Below are 20,086 nucleotides of genomic sequence, written 5' to 3'. Positions count from 1 at the left end.
ATGATTATTTTTTTTCCTTTCTTTCCCTGACATATATTACCATACCCAGAGAAATGTAGAGCAGTCATTTGTCCTCATCCATGAAATTTTATGTGAAATAACACAGAAGTCCTCTAAAAGAGACTTTAATAAAACTCACTGTATTAATTCTTCAATGCTTAACAGAGCAGAAAGGTGTCTGTCCCATTTTGAGAAGGCTCTAGTAGCTTTCTATTTTACTGACATCTGCAAATTTTTATAATGTCTGAAACCACCGCTGCTTTGTAGAACTTGAACCTGGATTTTCATTTCATGTCCTACTTTCCAATTTGCAAATACAAGGGATTTCACTGTGTTATCCTAAGGTAGAAAACCTAATATAATTCTAGAAACCTTGCAATGTAATTGTCTGGATGTATATGGAGCTTGTGATAAACCTCCCACTGAAATTCAAAAGGTTTAGCTATTTGGGAGAAATACCATAAATGTTTTAAATACAGGCAGCTGCTACTAGAACAGAATGTGTGGGTTGCCATGAGGGTGCTGGGTAAGGAAGGTGGGATTTATGTTTACCTGTTCTTGTTAGTTTGGCATTTAAGACAGTTCATGTGCAGACTGGATCCTGGTCTCACAGTAGGGCCAGTTATTCTCAGTGCATTCTTCTGTATCTGGTACAGCAAGTTCTTCATGCCCAAAAAGATAGAAATGTCTTTTTTGGGCTCAGAGCAGGCATTGGCTTGAAGGATGTGCCCCTCTAATAATAGGAGAAAACAAAGTTTAGCTGTTTAGCTTCCTTTCCCTCTTTGTTTTTACACTTGAAGAAGTCCAACTTACTGACTGTGTTAGATTCCCTCTGTATCTTGGCTAGGTTATGACCAGCATGATCTGCTTTTTGTTTTTCCTCTTCTTACTGTATTAAAGGTTTTTTAAAGTTTTTCAGAAGCTGCTCCATGCTTGTCTATTGGTTGGAGAAATCCACTTGTCTAGAAACCTAAATTTAGTCCTTTATTGACTCAAAGTAGTCATTCAGGCTTATCTGTCACTCAGTTTTTCCTCCTATGTTTTTGCCAAATAACTAACTAACAAGATAAAATGAAATATCTTCCAAACCTGCCTGGCTCCTTGCAAACTGAGTTTGTGTCTTTAGACAAATTGGAATGACTTGTGTATTATGAACCAAGGAACCACTTGAAGTGACTGATGCAAGGGTCATCCAGTAAAATAAGAGGGGGGGAAAACTCTTCCTGCAGGAAGCATTCTCATGATTTTTTGACAAGACCCAGTGTTCAGCAGTGTCACCTTATTTCAGTGCTGCTGCTGTGCACTTCTCTGGCCAAAAAAGAAATCCCAGCAAAAACTGTCATGAGTTTGAATTCATAGGGAATTAGTCTGTACCAATGAGAAATTCTAAAAATCCATATATGAAGTGAGCTTGAAAGCTTGGGGTTTTTTTTCAAGCATGATTTGATTTCTATATGATACAATGCATGTTCTTGTCTAGGGAATATTTTTATGCTCCTGTTTAGGACACCCAGGTTCAGAACTGGAGAGAGAGAGGCTCAGATAGGTCATGAGTGAGCTTGGCAGATTTTGTGCATTTTTTGGTTTTGTTTCTTTTTATTCATTTTGAGCCCTCAGTAGGACTGGAACTGCCAGGGGCATGTTGTAGGGCACAAGTGAAGATTGTTTTCAGAGCTGTTCTTGGAGCTCACCTGCCCAACTGGCAGCTAGTGCTACTAATCCCCTCTTTTCTTGAGTAAGTTTTGTAAGAGCTGAAAATACAGTGAAAACTATCAGGCATAACTATCAGGGTGTTCTTGCTGTACGAAGGGAAATCTCAAGGTTGAAAGCAGGTATGAATTGGATTTGATTTAAAACTCTTGCAAAATACTTCTCCATCCACTGGCTGCCTCAGAGGACCTTTTGCAGAGGGGCTGTTTTGATGCACAAGCTTGGCAGGTCACTCTGGTATTTAAAGCAACTGGCACAAAAACATTTTGTAAAATGAAGAGAGCGTGTGAGGGAGCAGGGCTAGCTGGAATCAGCTAAGAGAACTTAGGCTGTGGTTTAATTTCTGTCTCACTAAAGGCAAACTGTGGGATTTGGAAAGGAGCAAAGTATGAACAAGATCCTGCATTTTTGGTGTGAAAAGCAGAATGGTATTTCATCTATTTTAAAAAGAGCTTGAAGTATTTGCAGAGCATTACCAGTTCTGCAGACATGAGGAACAGCAGAAATTCCATTTTTAATTGTTTTGCATTCCTTCATCTTAGGATCCTGGATCTCTTAATACACACATTAAATGAAAACTTAGAGCTTTTGTTTAGAGTGAATATTTTCTGCTGGAGTGGAAGAGCTAATGCAAGAGACATTCTGGTTCAACTGATTCAAAGCTCAATATAAGGAATTTTAACCAGGTTATAGAGAAATTCCAGGGACAGACCGGAAAAAGGAAAGATTCTTGACTAAAATAGCTTTTGCAGGATGAGTAATGGTAGATTTTGATTGTGAAAAATGCAATCTGAATATGAGCATCATATATTCTTAACGTTTTTCCTTCAGAGCATTTTTGATAGTTTTTTTTCTATGTAGTTTTGAAATGTTTTTTAACAAAAAAATCCAGTGAAAGGGGTAAAAAATGACACCACATTACCTTGGACAAGATGGTAGTTGGGTTTCTTGAGCAGCAAAAAGAACTGCAAATACTCATAAATGATTTTTCATGGGGGAATGGGGAAATTGGTGGAAGGATTTCAATTAAGGATTAAATAATTGCCATAAAAATCAGATAGGAAGTGAGGATTGCTAGGAGGAAAGATGAACTGAGATGGACCTGAAGGGGAAGAGAAAAAGTGCTTATTGGAAAAAGGAATGTGTGAGTGCTAAAGCATCTTATACCTACAATTTTATGGAAAATGGATTAAACTTGCTTTTTCTTTTTTGTTTCAGTGTTCTGAGGTCATGAAACTAAATCCACAGCAAGCTCCATTGTATGTGAGTACCAATTAATGCACTTTACTATTCACACAAAACACTTCCCATCAGCTTTTTGGAGATGCTGCTTCTTTTCTTTGCTCCCTAAGGAGTTTTTTGGTATTAATTCAGTTGCAGATGCTCAGTGGTAACGCTCTCAGGTAAGTCACAGAGCTCCTCTGGGTTCCAGCAGACTGTTTTAAGTAGGTTTTGAGCCATGTAATGCTGCCCCTGTGCAGGTATCCCCCATTTTGTTTTTCCTCCCCAAAGTGTGCATGGCTGTGCTCGTGTCACTTGATGTGTTGAGAGGTGGTGAGAAGAAACTGCTGGTGTGGAAAACAGGGCGTCCCAGTGTGCAGGGCTTGCCCACTGTGATAATATTTTTCTGTTTGGAGTTTCAAACGTGGCAGGGAGGACCAGGAGGCAGCGCAGGGCTGGGCTGCAGCAGGGGATGGTTTGTGTCAGCCTCTCCGCGCTCGTAACCTCCATGCATAAGGAACAAGCTTCCCCTGGCCCTGAATAGCAGCTTTGTTGGAGAACATGGGCACTGTCAAATTAGACCTGGATGTGTGGGGGTGTGTGAGCATGTGTTCAATCTGTGCCAAAGCTGCCAGCCAGCTCTGTAACTGTTTGCTTTCCACATTGCCATGCTGGGAGCGGGCTGAGCTGCTGCAGCTCGTGGTCCTGCCCACAGACCCCGCCAGCCAGGGCAGAGCTGGATGAGAAGATGGAAAATTTGAAGGGAAAATTGCTTGCAAACGTGGTTTTTTTAAGGGGAAGGAAGGAGAAACAATCAGGACTGGTGATAGGCCTTTATCTTGGAGGGTGTTGTGTGTTGTCAATAATGGATCATATTGACCTTCAAGGCCATGGCAGCTTTAAATTTTGCCTACCTTTAATTACCAACTAGAAGTTTGCATTGGAATTTATTCTTTACCCACTGTCCTAAGCCTGTGCTTGAAGCAAGATTAAAATACTATGTAGGGTGACCTGATTTTGTAGTGTGGCTTTTCAGGAGTACACCATATCCTGAATCTTGAAACTAAATGTTGCCTGAATTTTGTTAAATCTTAAGTCTACTGAATGTACCTTGACTTTGAAGAAACTTCATTTAAGCTTAGGACGCATTAAGGGAGAATGGAAGTTATGTGCAAAGATATGATGAAATTGCTACAGTAGAAACACATGAATGGTGTAATGCAGAACAAAATTATTCTCATATCATTTGAACAGTGTATGACTTTGCTAATCTGGAGGCTTTGTTTTCTCAGCCTTATCTACTGAATTAGTTTATTTTCCCACTGTTTTGTGTGGGGCTTTATTGGATATGTAATACTGAAGTGGTACACTTGGAAGTCCTCATCCCCATGTGACAGAGAACTGGGCTGAGGTCAAATGTAGCCTGGTGTAAAATAATGATTGTCTAGCACTTGGTATAGTGTTTCTTTGCAATGCAAATAAGTTACATTATTAATACATCAGTGACTCCCTTTTCTCTCCTCTTCCCCTGGCCAGGTGTATACACAAATCAGCTCCCTTTCAAAAAACCAAAAGTGTTGTTAGCTTAAGGAAATTTGAAAGGTCAAAATTTAGTCTTTCTGTTTGCTCTCAGTATAAATGCTTTGTACATTTTAAGATCAGTTTTGTTTTCCATGTGTTGCTAATTGACAGCTCATCTGAGAGTTGTTAGGTGCCAGCAGAACACAAAGAAAAGGGGATCTTCCTGGTATTTCTATTTTTCTAAAGGCAGACACAGCAGTCTTGTGGCCTGGCCTTTGGGAGGCAAATAACAAACCTCACCACATTCCTTCTTCAGAGTGGTGGCAACTCCATTTTTCATATACAGCCTCCTTGATCTTGTTTTCAAATTACTGAGAACAGTATTCTGTTAATTCCTCCATAAGGAATTTCATCTCTTTGAATGACTGGAAATAACAGGCAATACTGACATGTCAGAGGATTTCCCTATCTTTGTCTGCTTTCAGGAAAATATGTTACTCCCACACTTGACCTTTTTGTTTTTGACACCTTTGCATCTTCCTCTTTTAAGCTAATATCATAGATAAAGGATTATGCAATTTTGTTTATTTTTTTACTAAATCTGCCATGAATTTCATCTTGAAAGATCCATTAGATAGTTGTTTTTATCAACAGCATTACTGAGCTCCTTTTAGGAGGAGAAAGTAAAAAAAAAATCAGTTCCTGGAAGCCAGTTAGAGAGCTAAAGCATGCTTTATCCTGTCTGGTAATTACCAGGTTGCCCAGGTTTCATAATTCATAATTAAGAAAAGGGGTTTGGGAACCTGAGATGTCCAGTGTACTTGAGGCTAAAGTTTTTTGGGTGATGGAAAAGATAGTATTTGCACATACACACCAATGGAGTGATAGAGATTCTTGTATTACTCAAATCAGTGTGCATAAAAGGAAGAAAGACCACCTGCTGTATCCTTCTTGGTACTTTCTTTTGGCTGCTTGAACTTCTATTTACCTCTTCTGTAAAAATCATCTGTGCTGCCTCTGCAGAGCTTGTGACCACTGAGAAGTCACGGCCTGTAATGGTAAGACTACTGGCCCTTGTAAGTGTGAAGATTAAGAAATTAGGTAGAGAACATATCCTGTAATAATGAGTGTTGTGTTTTTGTGATTCAGTGCCTCACTTCAGCCTTGCCTCATTGTTGTTTTGTTGATGAGGTTGCCAGGAACTGGAGCTCAGCATTGTTGCAGGTCTGGGCTGGGACAGCTGCTCCTCCTTTGCTCTGCCAGCAGCTGGCTCCTGTCCCCCAGGAGCACTGTATGTGTCACCCAGAGCTGTTGTTACCTCCACTAAGGAGCTGTTTCAGGAGCTCCCCTGGCCCTGGGAGCTGCTCCCAGCAGTGCAGTCATGGGGCTGAGGGGCTGGTGCCAGGAGAGATAGGGCAGGGAAGTGTTCCCCAATTTAGCTTGGGTGCGATAGCGCGATGCTCACATGAGATGGAGGGCAAGCAGCTCCCCCATCCCTACCAATGTCAGCATGGAATTGCATTTAGAAAGGGTGGTGGGACTTAGCAGAGCCTGTGGCTGAATATTGTGAGGTGAATTTGAAATAAAAATGTTCAAACTCACTTCCTTAAGATGCATTGATTTCTTCAGCTGCTAAAAAAAAAGTGCCTGTAGCCAGGCAGTCCTTTGGTTATCTGCCTCAGATTGCAGTTGGGAACATTTTTATTGATGCACAGGCACTGGATTCAGTCCAAAACTAACTTTACTAACTTTACTCACATCCCTCTTGTATTTCAGTGCCATCCTGTTGATATGGGAATTCTTATCGGGCACAGTGTAGTGGATGCAGGACAGTGTTTCAGACCTTACTGGGTCTGCCTGGGCCTTTGTGCTCAGGGAGCCTGGGGTCTCAAAGCTGAAGGACCAAGCTGTTCTGTTTGCTGGCAGGGCTTGGGTGGATGGAGGAGATGAGAAGTCACAAACTTCAGTTTTGTTTCTTTTTTTACATGGTTGCATGCTTCAATGATTGTCATGTTTTTATAAAAATTGTATCTCCCTACCACCAAAAGTCAAAACTTCAGCATTGTAAGGTACTTCCTGGCTCTTGTCACTGTTGTATTGGAATATCCAGATCATCTAGGAGTATGAAAAAAAAGGATTAACAATGCTCTGAACAATGGAAGTGTATTATTAGGTGGCCATTTTATTGTTGTGATTCATTAATTCTCTGTTTATAGATGAGATTGTTTACATTAGTCACGTAGATTAAACTCCACTGTTGCTAATATCCATGGGAAAGTGCTTTGCAAATGTGAAGTGCTGATCTTTTAGAAACATTATCATTAATTGGGAGTCCATCAGATTATTCAGCAGGAGATTTAATTACAAAAGGATCAAGGCTCACAAGCCACATCCTTATTTCTACCCAAACTTTAATAAATATGGAGTACACGTGAAAGAATGATCAAGGTTGTGTCTTCAGCTGCACAGAATGTCCAGAAAATCTCCCTTCAAAAGTGATGTGCACAGCTTCTGGTTTCAGCCTCTGCTGGCTCTGGGGTCTCTGTGGAATTATTGATCATTTTTGTAACCCAGTCGCATCTCCTACATCTCTGAAATCAATGTTGGTTTGGGGTTATTTTTCTAGAAAAATGACTGGAGAGCAGTATTTGGGTAAGAATGTTTTGGAAAAGCACTGGGGTGACATGCAGGGAAACGTTGGGAAATATTAATCTCATCTACTCTTGATTGCAACCAAGGCTACAACCTTAGATCTGCCTTTAAGACGGGAATATTTTTTCATGGTGATAATGATCAGTGGGTGTGAAATGGAAAAGATTAGCAGCTGGAGAAGCATGATGTATTGCTGTAAACTTTTTTCCTTTTTCCTTTTAGATTAAAAGGAACAAACTTGTTTTAAATCACAGCACTCCTCCTCTGCACGGTTTGTCTAAGGTGTGCCCACGTTATTTGGAGTGACAAACCCAAATGTGTCATAACTAGTGATTGCATGAGAGGGCAAACACTTAATTGATAAAAATGCTGCCATTGGCTTTGGTCTTTAATCGGGTCTGTGGATGGAGTCTCTTGTCTAAACTGCCACTTAGGAGCTGTGTAACCTGCAGAGTTTCTCAAGGAGACTTTTTGATAGAGATGAGAGCTCCCACTTCCAAGGCAAAATGTCATGCAGCTTAATGAAGTATGAACTTCAAAAGCTTCAGAAAGAATGCATTGACCCTCTCTTAATATAACCTGGGGTTTGGGTACAGTAGGTCCTCTTCTGTTAATGAATGAACAACTCCTGTAAATTTCCCAGTTTGTCCTGCTTTAATCTAAAACTGAAAAAAAGGATAATGCTTGTAAGATTTCTCCCCCACTTACATATTCATATAGAATGAGGCCCTGCTGAAGTGCACTGTGTATTCCTGAGAAAAGCAATTGTTATAACCTCTGATGTTCATGTTTTACCTTCCCCCACACCTTCTGAGTTAATATTAAAGAACTGAAGATAAAAGTTCACAATGCAGTGTTTTGAGGCTTTTGTCTGTCCCAAGTGCTGTGGGTCCCTGAGTGCAGTGAGGTGTTGTACCTGTGGGTGCCTCACATCTTACCTCAGGTGTCACTGTTGTGTGATGTTTGATTTATGTTCTTCAGAAATTTCTACCAAGGGGACAAAAGTACAAAATGAAATACTTCTATAGTTCTACAGTAAGATGCTGTCATGAGGTTGGCAGCTGTGCTTAAGTTACTTTTCTACTAAAGCAGAATTTGTTTGCTTAGTGGCATGTATGGTGACAAAGGCCACTGAGATGCCCGAATATCTGAGGTCAGCCCAGCAGAAAAAGGAGAACATACCACACATGCTTTTGATGTGGGACTTTCTCACGAAAGTCACCATACAGAAGCCCTGTTTTTGTTTCTCTCAAGGTCCTTAGGCAAGAGGACAGCCAGCCTTGATGTTTAGTTCAGCTCTGTGGTGAGAGGATCTGATAAACCTCTTGTCTTTTATTTGTTGGGTACTTGATTTCTTCTTAATGACAAACTAGCTTTCTGCCCTACCTTCAAAATGTCTTTGAGTAATGAATGAGTGGAGGCCTCTGAGCACCTTTTACAAATAAAATATTTGCTTGCATTATATGTGGAAGAACCTGCTGCTTGGTTGGTTTTAAGAAAGTCAGCTGGGGCGCCTGAATAAACTGATTTTTGTTTTTGAGAGGAGTATATTGCAGCTTGTCTGGCTGTGCTTTAATTCTCCAGGCAAAATACTTTCCTCACTAAACTGTGCTTGACCTCATCTTTTAAGTTTTTGTCACTCAGATCTTTGATTTAGATTCTTTTCATCCTCTACTTCCCAAACTCTGGTCTGCATCATGCAGGAAGCCATCCCTTCTGTGGAAATGGGTGTCTGGCAGCTGCCACCTGAGCTCAGCACCGTCCCCTGGCAAAGCTCCCTGCTGCTGCTTCTGGCTTCTGTCACACCCCAGAGCAGACTCTGCTCAGTCTGGTCATTATGAGTCTGACTGCTTGGCTTGCCCTTCTTAAGAGAGATATTCCGTAGCTCATGAGATCTGTGTGATGTTAGCATAGGGCTGTTGGTGAAATGGTGACTTTTGTGCATTTACTGAAGGCAGCTTTGCCTGGAGAAGTCGGATGAGGCTGCCAGACCATCTGCAACATCTTCCTCCAGGAGAAGCTGTTGATTAAACTGTAGCTCAGAGGCCTTTTCTCAACCTTTCTTCCAAATTGTCTGAAACTAAAAGTGCTGGATATGGGTTCAAAGCCCTCTTCCCACCATTATCTATTTGAACTTTTCTTCTGTGATCCTGTTTTGTGGTGTGAAAGTGCTGGTAAACAATAAACAGTCTGGCTTGGAGTCTGGAGCACTTCTCTGAAATTCTGCCCTTACCTCACCACTACTTTGCAGCATTATGTATGAATTTTAATATGACTTGCAGAAGATGCCAGACCTGGTACAGCTGGTAGGGGTGGGAAAGCAGAGACAATTATCTACTTTTGAGGAGCTGTTAGATTGCTTCCTCCTGCTTTCTGAAACTGCAGAAGGAATCCTTATATTATCACACTAGGAGTTATATTAAAATTGGGTGAAATTATGTACTTGTCTTGGGCTCTGTGTTTGGGATTCATTACTTCTTGTGGTAGCTGATGAGCTGGGAGTACCTGGACAGACACAAGAGATGGTGTCCCATCCCCAGCATCACTGACAGTGTTGCTGCTTCTTCTCTCAGGAGGAATAAGCAATGGAGGTCTGCATTTGGGTTTAAGAGAAGAAAAATACTCTTGAACTACTGTTCCACTGTGGGGTGTATTCTTCTGCTACCTTTAGAGTGAACAAACACACTTCCATGTCACTCCTCAGGATACATGCCCCTGCTGTATTTCCTGTAACAAAGTGCTGACAGTAATTTTGTTCAGCTAGAGGCAGTTCTGACAGCAAAGCTGATGTGAGAGCAGTGCTCATGAAGATGTTGATTTCATGAAGCCAAAATTTCACATAGCCTTCCAAATCCCCTGCACTGTGCCTGCAGTGCTTCCTATTGCTTTCAAAGGCTGTGTTGGATGTGATCTCCCTGCAAGTGTTTGTCCTCTGCCTGGCTCAGTAAAGCAATTCCATATTGTGCTTAAGTGGAAAATAAAATAATTGTGAATCACTGTAGCTCGATGCTGTGCAGTGCCATCAAGTGGCAGTTCTGTTGAAGGACACATTTTTAAGGCTGCCTGTGTTTGTATTGATGTTTCTTTTAAACATTACAAAAGTTTCACCTGTCTGCAGTTGTGGTTGGGGAGGTTTACTTCATCAGTAAGGTAATGATTATAATGGTTTCTGTTCTCTAATGACAAAAATGTCACTTCAAAAAGTGCCTCAGTCACTGCAGTAGCTGTAAGTGCTGTAGCTGTGAAAAATTTAGAGACTGGTGAGGATATTTTGCAGCTGGCAGGAAAATGAGTGTTGTGGAACACATTGAGCTCTGTCTGTCTAAAGGTTTTGCTGTACTGTAGAGGAGGCTGAAGCACCAGGAAAAAGCCATCCTTCAGCTCTCTTCTGCTTTTGGATCTTAGTGTTCAAACCTGATTTTTTTTTTGCTTTTGGTTTTCTTTAAGACACCCCAAGGCTATTTGTGAAAATAGTCCAGTGGTAGAAGATTGCTTCTAATAATATGTCATCATATGTACTTTATCTTCCAGGAATTGTGACTCTCTCCATCCTTCTGGTGCCAAGAGAGTAGCTGGATTTCTCTTAGTCACTGCACACATTCAGACTGCCTGCTATTGCTCCTAAGCACTGCAATTTTGTTGTTATTGCTAGATGGGCAATTAGTAGGAAATACTATCAATCACTCAAGCTGCTGGTTATAAAATTACCTGGTTTGGTTCTCGTAAATGTAATGAAGAACAGAAGAGGCTTCAGGATGAGGCCAGAGCAAGACATTCACATCAATTTGGGTGTGTTTTTCTAGGAACTGATTGAAGTAGTTTCCAGAATTTCAGAAAAAAAGCCTTAAGGACCAGTACTTGTAGAAACTGGATGGTACTGGAGGGGACATTGTGCTACAAAGAAATTTCACCTTCTTTTGTCCTGTCTTTGTGTTCTTTGTGACATTACATGGAGATGTGCATAATTTAAAGGTTAACTCCAATGTGTTACTGCTTTTGTGTACATCTACACCTCCTTCTCTATACCAGAGCTGTGCAGAGTTTGTGGTGGAAGGGCCTTGGGGTTACTGTCAATACTTGCTTATTCAGGGCAGAAAGTGCACAATTCCTTAAGTGAATAGCCTGGCTAACACTAAACTGTGTGAATAAATGAAAATTAAATTGATATTTTCTTTACTATGCTGCCAAATCCACCAAAACAATGAAGTCCCCATTTCAGTTTTTCCTTGGGTATTTACATTTAGTACAAAAGAGTGAATGGCACTCTTCTTATCCTTTCTGTTTTCCTCCTTAAGTTTGATTTTGCTGCTAATTGTACTGTTAATTTTACCACGTGTTTGTGCATGCCAAAATTATTAGAAATAACCTTGGCTGTTCGGTTTTGTGAGAGCTGTCTGTGTGCAGCACAGGCTGGCACTGAGCTGATGCACTCTGCATGCTCTGAGTGCTGCAGAGCACGTGGAGCCCTGTGCTGAGGCAGTGGTACAGCTAAGTCAGCTATTAACAGCCCAATCTAATAACCTGCCTGGCTCTGGCCAGCAGAGTGGCATGTCAGGAAGATCTCTGCATGAAGATAAATCATGTGTCTCTCTCAGCACTAACGAGATCCTGTTACTTTGATGGATTTCTGCTGGCAGTCTGTAGAGATCTCCTTTGAGCTGCATGGATTAATATGTGTGTAATGGTTATAATAGCATCTTGACACTCAATAAAGACTCATCTTGGGGATGATTGATTTGGAGGCTGACAGAGACATGCTCTGTCAAAGGATGTGGCAACTAATAATGGATTTCTTGAAGCATACCCATTTCCACAGGAGTTTGTGCTGCTCGCACTGGTTCAGAGTAGAAAATCCACACCTTGCTCTCCTCAAACCTTTTATCTCTTTGCCAACAAATCCTGCTGCAGGATTAGGCACCTGGACTGGCTTGAGCTGTGGTTGAGACTGTGAGGTGGTGTTAATAAATCAACTCTGTTAATAAATCAGCTGTAACAATGTTGGCTCTGCAGACAGGCAAGTTGAGGGTGTCCATGCTGTGTTTTTTAGTACAGGTTGCACTCACTGTGTATCCATGAGGGCCACTTTGGACCTGGAGGCAACAGCTCAGGGCTGTTTAGCATAAATGTCCTTGTTTTCCTATAAATTCTTTTTTGCCCTAAGAGTCTTGAATAAATGATCTTTTCACTCTGTACTTGTGTCAACATTTTATCCATCAGTGTGCTAAGCTAATCTTATTTTTGGACCAAATTATTTTTCACCTTTGAGGAATGAAAGTGGTCTGTTTCAAGTCATGGCTTTGTGGCTAGTATTGGAAGAGGAGATCACTTGGCTCAGTGCAGTGTTAATGAAATATGGAAGGTATCACCTTGATTTGCTCTGTGGGCTGGCAGAAAAATGTCTACTATCGTTCTGCTCTTTTAGTGGCCTGTGGGCAAGACAGAATGGTCTGTGATTGTGTTTTCCAAAGAATGAGAGAGTGCTTTGCAGAATCTGGCTTTCTCATCACAGAGGTGCTCAGTATCTGTGCTGTTAACCTGAAACCTTTCACTGGTAGAAATAATAGCACTACTGTTAATTTAAAAAGGAAATAAGGTTAGGTCTGGAAGTCGATTTTTTTTTCATATTTATTTTATTTAAACCACTGGAGTTATTCTTGCTGTCTTCTTTTGTGCGGGTGGTTTTTTGTTTTTTTTTTTTATTAGGAAAACTTCTCTGCTTCATGCTTTAAGATCAAGGAGTTTGAAGTCATTGACTATGTAAAAGAACACAATCTGCCCCAAAATTTGGCAACTTGCCATTCTATTTATTTTTGGAGTCTTTCCCTGAAGGTTTTATCTGCAGGAGGTTGCAACACTCCACCCCAATGACATCCATCTTTCTCCCTGCTCCTGACCCAGGTCACTGCCTTAATCATGGGCGATATCTCCAGGTGAGGGGGGATTTCTAGAGCTGCTCATGTTCAGACACATTTCACAGCCCTACCTTTGTTCCTGGGGCCTGGAGTTCTGCAGAATGAGCTGTGTTTGATGTGACTTTTTTTTTCCCCCACTAAGTGCTCCTCTGAGTCAATCCATAGTGGTGAAATTGAGGATGTCTGTAATAATTGCTGTTATCTTGCTGTAACAGATACCTCTGGCCTCCTCCCATGGTCCCGTCCTTTTCTATCCATGTGGTGGGAGCCTGCAGGCTAAATGGCCACATCTGGAAAAGGGGATGGATGTTCCAGGTTGAGGCATTTGAGATCCACTGACAAACTCAGAGAAGGAAGGGGAGGGACTAAGATGGATGTTTTGGAGGCAGGACCCATCCCCAGATTGTGCCCCTCAAGTGTGAGCTGTTTTTCTGTTAACCTGGGAATAGCAGCCTGCAAGAGTTTGGTGGGTGTAGGTTATTTTCTTGCCATGGAAGAAGAGCATTCTGTGGTTTATGGAGCCAACAGTGATAGTGCTGTGTCACAGCTGACTGGCTGGAACACTTACTCAGACCTGGAAAAACTGGGATCTAAGCCTTTCTCAATCAAAAGGGTTATTCCAGGAGATGAGAGCACTGTCATGTTTGCTCTAAAAATAGTTGTCTGAGCTCCCATTTCCTTTTGCAGTCAGGAGCCTGTGTGGCTGCACATGGTTTTGTTCTGCATGGGGATGTCCATGTGTCCTTTCCAGATGTCATTCTCTGATGGTTTAAGCACAAGTTTGCACCAACCCAAAGTAACCTTAGATGGGAGGGACCTTCCAGGGTGCTCAGCTGAGATATGGGAACTGTCTGGGAGCAAAAGTTTAGCTACAGATGTTGTTTTGTACTGACAGAGGTAGATGGTAATGGATCATCGAGCATCTAAACAATTATATTGTACTTTTTTCCTTATCTGATGATTTCTCCTACATTTTTAAAGGTGCCTTGTAGTTCCCTTTTCCATGCTCCAGCTTCTTTCAGACTCCTCTGCAGTTCTCAGTTTGAGGTGGAATTGTCTCAACTTTCCCTTTGATCTTGTCTAGCTTAATTATTGTCAGTGCTGCACCCTTTCCAAAGAAAACGTCATGTGATTGAAAAGCCAGCTGTTCCTTTAAAAGCCATTTGGATGAAAAGTACGATTCCCATTTCATTGATGGGGAAACTCAAAGCACAGGGATGTGAAAGGACTTGCCTCCTGCTGGAATTCCAGCCTGATCCTGGGTGCTCTGTGTCAAGCACTAGCTGGGGTAACAGCAAGTCCAACTCCATCTGAAAATGAATAAATAAAGGTACCAATGAGCCTGAACTGCAGGAGGAGGAGGAAGAAACCACAGCTGTGATTTTGTGCTGTACTGGGTATGGTGCAGCTCTCCTGGGAGCAGTTTAGGGTTTCCCAAAGGGGAAGAAGCAAATATGCAATAAAGCAGTGACTCAACCAGAGCCTGATTCATGTTATGAGTAGCGGAAACAAAACAGAACTTGTTACAATGGCAGGTTACCTTTACTCATCTAATCCAGCCTCTTTCATAAAGCATCATATCTACAAAACCCCAAAACCTACACCTCTTAGAAGGAAATACCTAGGGAGAAAAGCTTGCTTTCCTTCATGTGAATCTCCAACCCATCTAAACCATGAACGTCCTATTCAGTAGGTTTGTGCTGCATGAGGATGCAGCCACAGTTTGCTGTCAATGATCAGCAGCAAGTTTTGCATTTTGCTTTTCTGGGTAGAATAAATTAATGATTACTGGTTGTTGGTGTTTTCTCATGAAAAGAAGATTGTTGAAGTAACAATAGAGTGCTGCAGTAGTGCCATCTAATGCACACTTAATTTTCATAGGTATTTTTAGATTCTGTGTGTGGAGATAGGTGGGTGGTTAGTGGCTTAAGTAATGTTCTTTAAAATTCCCAGTATGAACCACGGGGGGGAAAACCCAGATTAGCAATTAAATGCTTCAGCTACAAAAGTACAGCTTGCCTTTTGGGGTTTTTTTGGGGAGTTTTTTGGTATGTGGTGGGGGTTTTTTGTTGTTTTGTTTTGTTTGTTTGGGTTGTTTCTTTTTTTGTTGTTTTTGTTTTCAGAAATGTTAAAATTTGTTAGCTAGCATGTTAAGAATATTATTTCCCTTTTTCAGTCCATTGTTGACAAGTGTACCTGTTTCTGGTAGAGCTGATATCCCTCAGGGTACCTTCCCTACTGCCAACTAAACTCATGATTTTCATCCTGAAATCTGGAATTCTGCATTTGCCAGGGCTGTTTTCATGGTTCCAAATGATGACCGATTTCCCCAAACCAGACAGCTTTTCAAAGCTTGAAATGGAAAAAGATAGATGTCTTTATATGCTTACAACAATTATTTCTTTTTGGAAGACAGATAGTATTTTTAAGGTGGTAACATAATTTATCTTAATTCTTTTGAGCTTAAAGGTTTTGTCCACTTTATTGCCACTTCCAAATATTGCTGAGGTCATCTATTTAAAAAAAAAGCCTTGAAGCTAAATAGTCCATTTTAAGAGACTTACTTGGAGTTGTTTGTGCTTTGCCTACCCACGATCCACAACTACTGGAAGAACAACTACCCAAAAAGCTGGAGTTGTGTTAATGCCAGCAAATCATACTGACAAACAGGTGCCTTGTCTAAATCGTTTTGGAGTTTAGTTCTAATGACAGTACTTTGCCCTTTTTAGAGATAATTGTATTTCTGCTGCCAAGACTTCAGAGATGGGCCACTCTAAAATCCCTTTCTGTGTTGTTTTCTAGTTTAGAGCTCGAGGTCAGGCTTGGCTTTTCCAGTGCACCTGTCCCATGGTGAGGCAGACCTGCTTTTCTCCCTGTGGTTTGGAGAAGGGAATATGTGTATAGGAAAGAGCCCCATGCACCTTCTTTACATCCCATTACATCTGAGACCAGGGATTTTTCAGATCCAGACAAGGGACAGGGTGGCCTCTTTCATGAATGGACCACGATGGAATGTTTTCATTTCCAATGGGCTTTAAGCCAAGTAAATATTAGTCGATCCAAACCAGTTTTGAAATTAAATTATTCTTATTTGTTGGAGCATTCCAGAGAATGGCTTTGATCTGTCTGTACTTTCACCAAAGGGATATTGGCAGGCTGGCCTCCCATTTCTAGCCATTTGGGATGAAAGAAGGGTTATAATAACCACCTTGTGTGGCAGTGATCCTGAACAGATGACATTTTTTGGACAATATTAAATGAATAAAGGTAAACATACTTCAATTAAAATGTTTTTGGAGGCTGAATGCAATAGGGCTGTTGGAAAGTCTTCTATGTGGGTTGGAGGAATTTGGCTGCATTTGTAACTGATTTTCTTTAAGTCCAAAAATCTTGGAAAGAGAGGGGTTTGTTCTGTGCATTATTTCCTTTCCAAATAAATACATTGTTTGAATAACTTAAAAATCAAATTAAAATTGGCAGTGAACAATGAAATTGTCAGTAACTGGGAGGTAGAGGGTGTGTTGAGGAAGGAGAGTTTTTTGCTTCTGGGGTCACATCAGCACAGTGCCCTGTACCAGGCACAGTAACAGTGTTAGCTCAGGTGATACCTGCAGGGAGACAACTTAAAAATTAAAGTAAAAAATCCAATAAATAAGATGCTCAGTTTTCCACAGTCTCTGCTGAAGGATCCTCCAAAAGAGGTGGGAGCAGGGTGGTGGGACACCTTCCCACCATGAATTGCTGCTTAGACACAGCTGAAGAGCCTTTTAAATTGATACCAGCTGATGATAATTTATGCTCCCCCCTAGACTTAAACAATGACTGAAATGAACTGAATTAAAATCTAAGGAGTGGAACAAGTGGGTTGGAAAGACCTGCTGGAGGTCACTGGTCTGACCACCTTCCACCTTCAAAATTAGGTCAGGTATCTAAGTTTGTTCAGCTATATGTTTAAGTTCCAGCTTAGATTTCAGGTTATGTGGAACTTCTGGTGTTGAGGTTTCTTACATGTATTTACTAGGTTTTCTGTGAATAACTAAATATATACAAATTGTCATTTGCAATGTTGATGCAAATTAAATTGCTTTTCCTAGAAATGTGAGTAGTTTGCATGGATAGACAGGTGCCTTCTCACAAAAACTCTATGTCAATTTGCTTTGATTTCACAAAAATTAGACTAGGTGTACTTCTGAGTTAAATAAAAGAAAAATCTCTTTTAATGGATACTGTGTTAAACACTCAGTGCTGTTGGTGCATGTTCTGAAGTGTCACCTGCATTTTAAATCTGTTTAAGTACTTGGTATGTTCATGCCTTAAGGGAGAAATGGTTTGAACAAAGACACATATAAAAAAAACAAAGCACAAAGGGTTTGTAGGTTAAAACTCTAGCTTTTGTTTTTTTTTTGAACATCAGCTCAAATCTGGATCCATTTGCTTGAAATTGAGTATTTAGTTTTCAACTCAGCATGTAAACTGGTCATGCTTCAATTTAAAGCTTGATTTATTTCTTTTTGCACCTGTTTTTATTTTAACACTGACTCTATACAAGATAGACTTTTGCTACATGGTTCCTTCCTCCCCAGCTGGAAGTCTGGTCTGATATTATCGCGTGAGACCTTCCTAAAATTTACATTTGTAACTCTACAACCTCCAAAAATACAAAATACACTCGCTGCTCCATTAGGTTGTGGAGTTGTTTTTTTTTTTTTAATTTATGGTTCTCTTTCCTATGTCATAGCACTGACCCACATATTTGATTTTAATACCTGGTCGTGAATTTGGCCTGCAAAATCTTGTTTGTATAAAACAAGGTGCAGTCCTGCCCGTAGCAAGAGGTGCCAGATGGGCTGGATCAGGGGAGAAATGGACATGAATTTGGAGGAGGAAATGTGAAAGGAGCTGAGGGAAAGGAGAAGGAGATGTGAGGCAGAGCGTGGGAAGTGATGCTAACACGGGATGGATGCATGGGAGGGTCTGGAAGTCTGGGAATTGTCTACAGCAGTTGTATCTGACAAAGAGAAAGGATGAAACCTCTTAAGGGGGAGGTTTTAAAGGAAATGACATGTATTCTCTTGAATATGCTAATCAGAATTACATAATCCGCAATAACAATAATAATAATAAATCTTTTCCAGATTTGCAGCTGTAACCCTGTGCTCAGTGGGGTGGTGGCAGAGAGCTGGCAGCCACAGCTGCTCTGTAAAACTGGGGCACCCACCTGGTTCTGATCTCCATAGGCAAGGGACAGAAGGTCACATCACAGACTGTTGTTCTCAGTATCTTGTAGTTTATATAATTTTTTTCAGGCTAATAAACAAAGTATGGGGAGACCCCAGAGGCATTTAAAAGATGTGTAGATGTGGCACTTGGGGACGTGGTTTAGTGGTGGCTTGACAGTGCTGGGTTAACCTGATGCTCTTGGAGGTCTTTTCCTGCCTAAATGAGCCGATTATGATTTTTTCATCAAATGAAAATGCTTCACCTAGGTCTGTAGTAACTGTAAGCCATCCTCTTTCCTTGCTTTTCCTTCCCCATGGAATACTGAAATTGGTTCATATTCCCATGCAGATGTAGGAATTTCAGGTGTATTTACTGTACCCTTTGCTGGGTTAATTGTGATAACTGTGTGTGCCCTTTATAAATATAATTTTCCCTGAGAGCAAAGATGAGCTAAATGATAAAATATACTGAGATACTGAACTAAATCCTCCATAATACTAAGCAGGAGAGTTTAACCAACAGATCATGAGAAATTTTTTTCTCAAGGCTTGAAGAACTGCTGTATTTGCTAACACACAGAGCTTTTCACCAAGGCATGGGCTTATATGATGAGTGAGAAGAGCCACCACTGTCTGCCACCACAGTTAGTGTTTCTTTGTAAGGAAGGTGGGAAAAAAAATCTCAGTTGATACGAAACTTTAGTACCTTTGTGTATTTATGGATTGTGGATGAGAGATGTGTTCAGTGATCAGGTTGGATCTGTGGTTGCAGTGCTAGCTTGGACAATTAAGTGCTTAATCAAGAATTAGGGCATTTTCTCAAATTTCTGAGGGCACAGGCAATTTTGGCCACTATCTCATTTGTTATGTGTGTCTATATTCTGATATATATTTTATATATATATATAGTGTTATATATGTCTATATATATGTGTGTTATGTGTGTCTGTACAAAAAAACCTGTGTGGGGTGTGCACATCTCTGTCAGACTTGGTGTCATTCTACCGTATTAAGTTGTTATTTTAAAAATACCCTGGATATTTCTACATGTCTCTTCCTAGAGCTGCATTCAACATGTTTCCTTGATGTTGACTGGCTTTCCTATCTGAAAATTAGGATGGACACTGAGTCCTATGAAAGGAGAGTATGAATGGAAAGTATGAATCCTGTAGGAAGAGTAATTTTATTTTAGATGATACATTTCTTGGTTATGTAAACTTAATGTTGTTTCTTGTCCTTTTTCTTAGGGTGACTCTGTTATTACAGTGCAGCTGACTGAGGAAGATAAAGTTGAAGATGATGTAGTTTTTTATTTGGTCTTCACTGGATCAACTGTCCAACACTGCACAAGCACGAGAAAGATTAATCCTGGGAGTCTGGAGACAATTTCTCCTGGTAAACAATTGACTTTCTTTGCATATCAGTGTATCAGTCTGGGAAATTTGGTTACTACAAGTGGACTGGAATGCAATGCTCTTTGCTTGGTTGACTTTATCCTCATTTTTACACATTCACAAGGAATAGAACACATGGTTTGGGTGACTGCTTTTGCCTTTTAAAATCCTCTTACTTGATTTCACTAGAATTATATGACTTTGAGATTGCAATTATTTAATATGTAACTATGAGATACTATTGTAGAAAACTCACAGTTACACATACACATAGTAAAAACCTTTTAAATGCAGCAAAGGTGGTGGAAGATACATTTGTAAAGTCGCAGATGCTATTGTCCAAATGGGATAGCCCAGTAAGTCTTAGCTACACTCATCATCTACTTGACTCACTGAGGTTCATTGCTGTCTTCCTGGTGAAATACAACCCTTTCTCCTAAATACTGTTCAGCTCAGA

General features: G+C 40.6%; 1 protein-coding gene across 1 annotated transcript in view; it reads left to right on the top strand.

Annotated features, from left to right (window-relative positions):
* LOC135452437 (A-kinase anchor protein 13-like) overlaps positions 1–20,086 on the top strand; it is a 134,325-nt gene that overhangs the window by 54,967 nt on the left and 59,272 nt on the right. Inside the window, exons 4-5 of the mRNA XM_064722477.1 lie at positions 2,929–2,973; positions 19,483–19,630. Coding sequence (XP_064578547.1) covers positions 2,941–2,973; positions 19,483–19,630 — 181 coding nt within the window. The 5' untranslated portion in view covers positions 2,929–2,940. The remainder of the gene's footprint in view (positions 1–2,928; positions 2,974–19,482; positions 19,631–20,086) is intronic.

This window comes from Zonotrichia leucophrys, chromosome 10 (assembly GCF_028769735.1).
Source record: "Zonotrichia leucophrys gambelii isolate GWCS_2022_RI chromosome 10, RI_Zleu_2.0, whole genome shotgun sequence".
NCBI classification, from domain to species: domain Eukaryota; kingdom Metazoa; phylum Chordata; class Aves; order Passeriformes; family Passerellidae; genus Zonotrichia; species Zonotrichia leucophrys.
The sequence above is the reverse complement of the archived record's forward strand: the minus strand, read 5'-3'. Positions and strand labels throughout refer to the sequence as shown.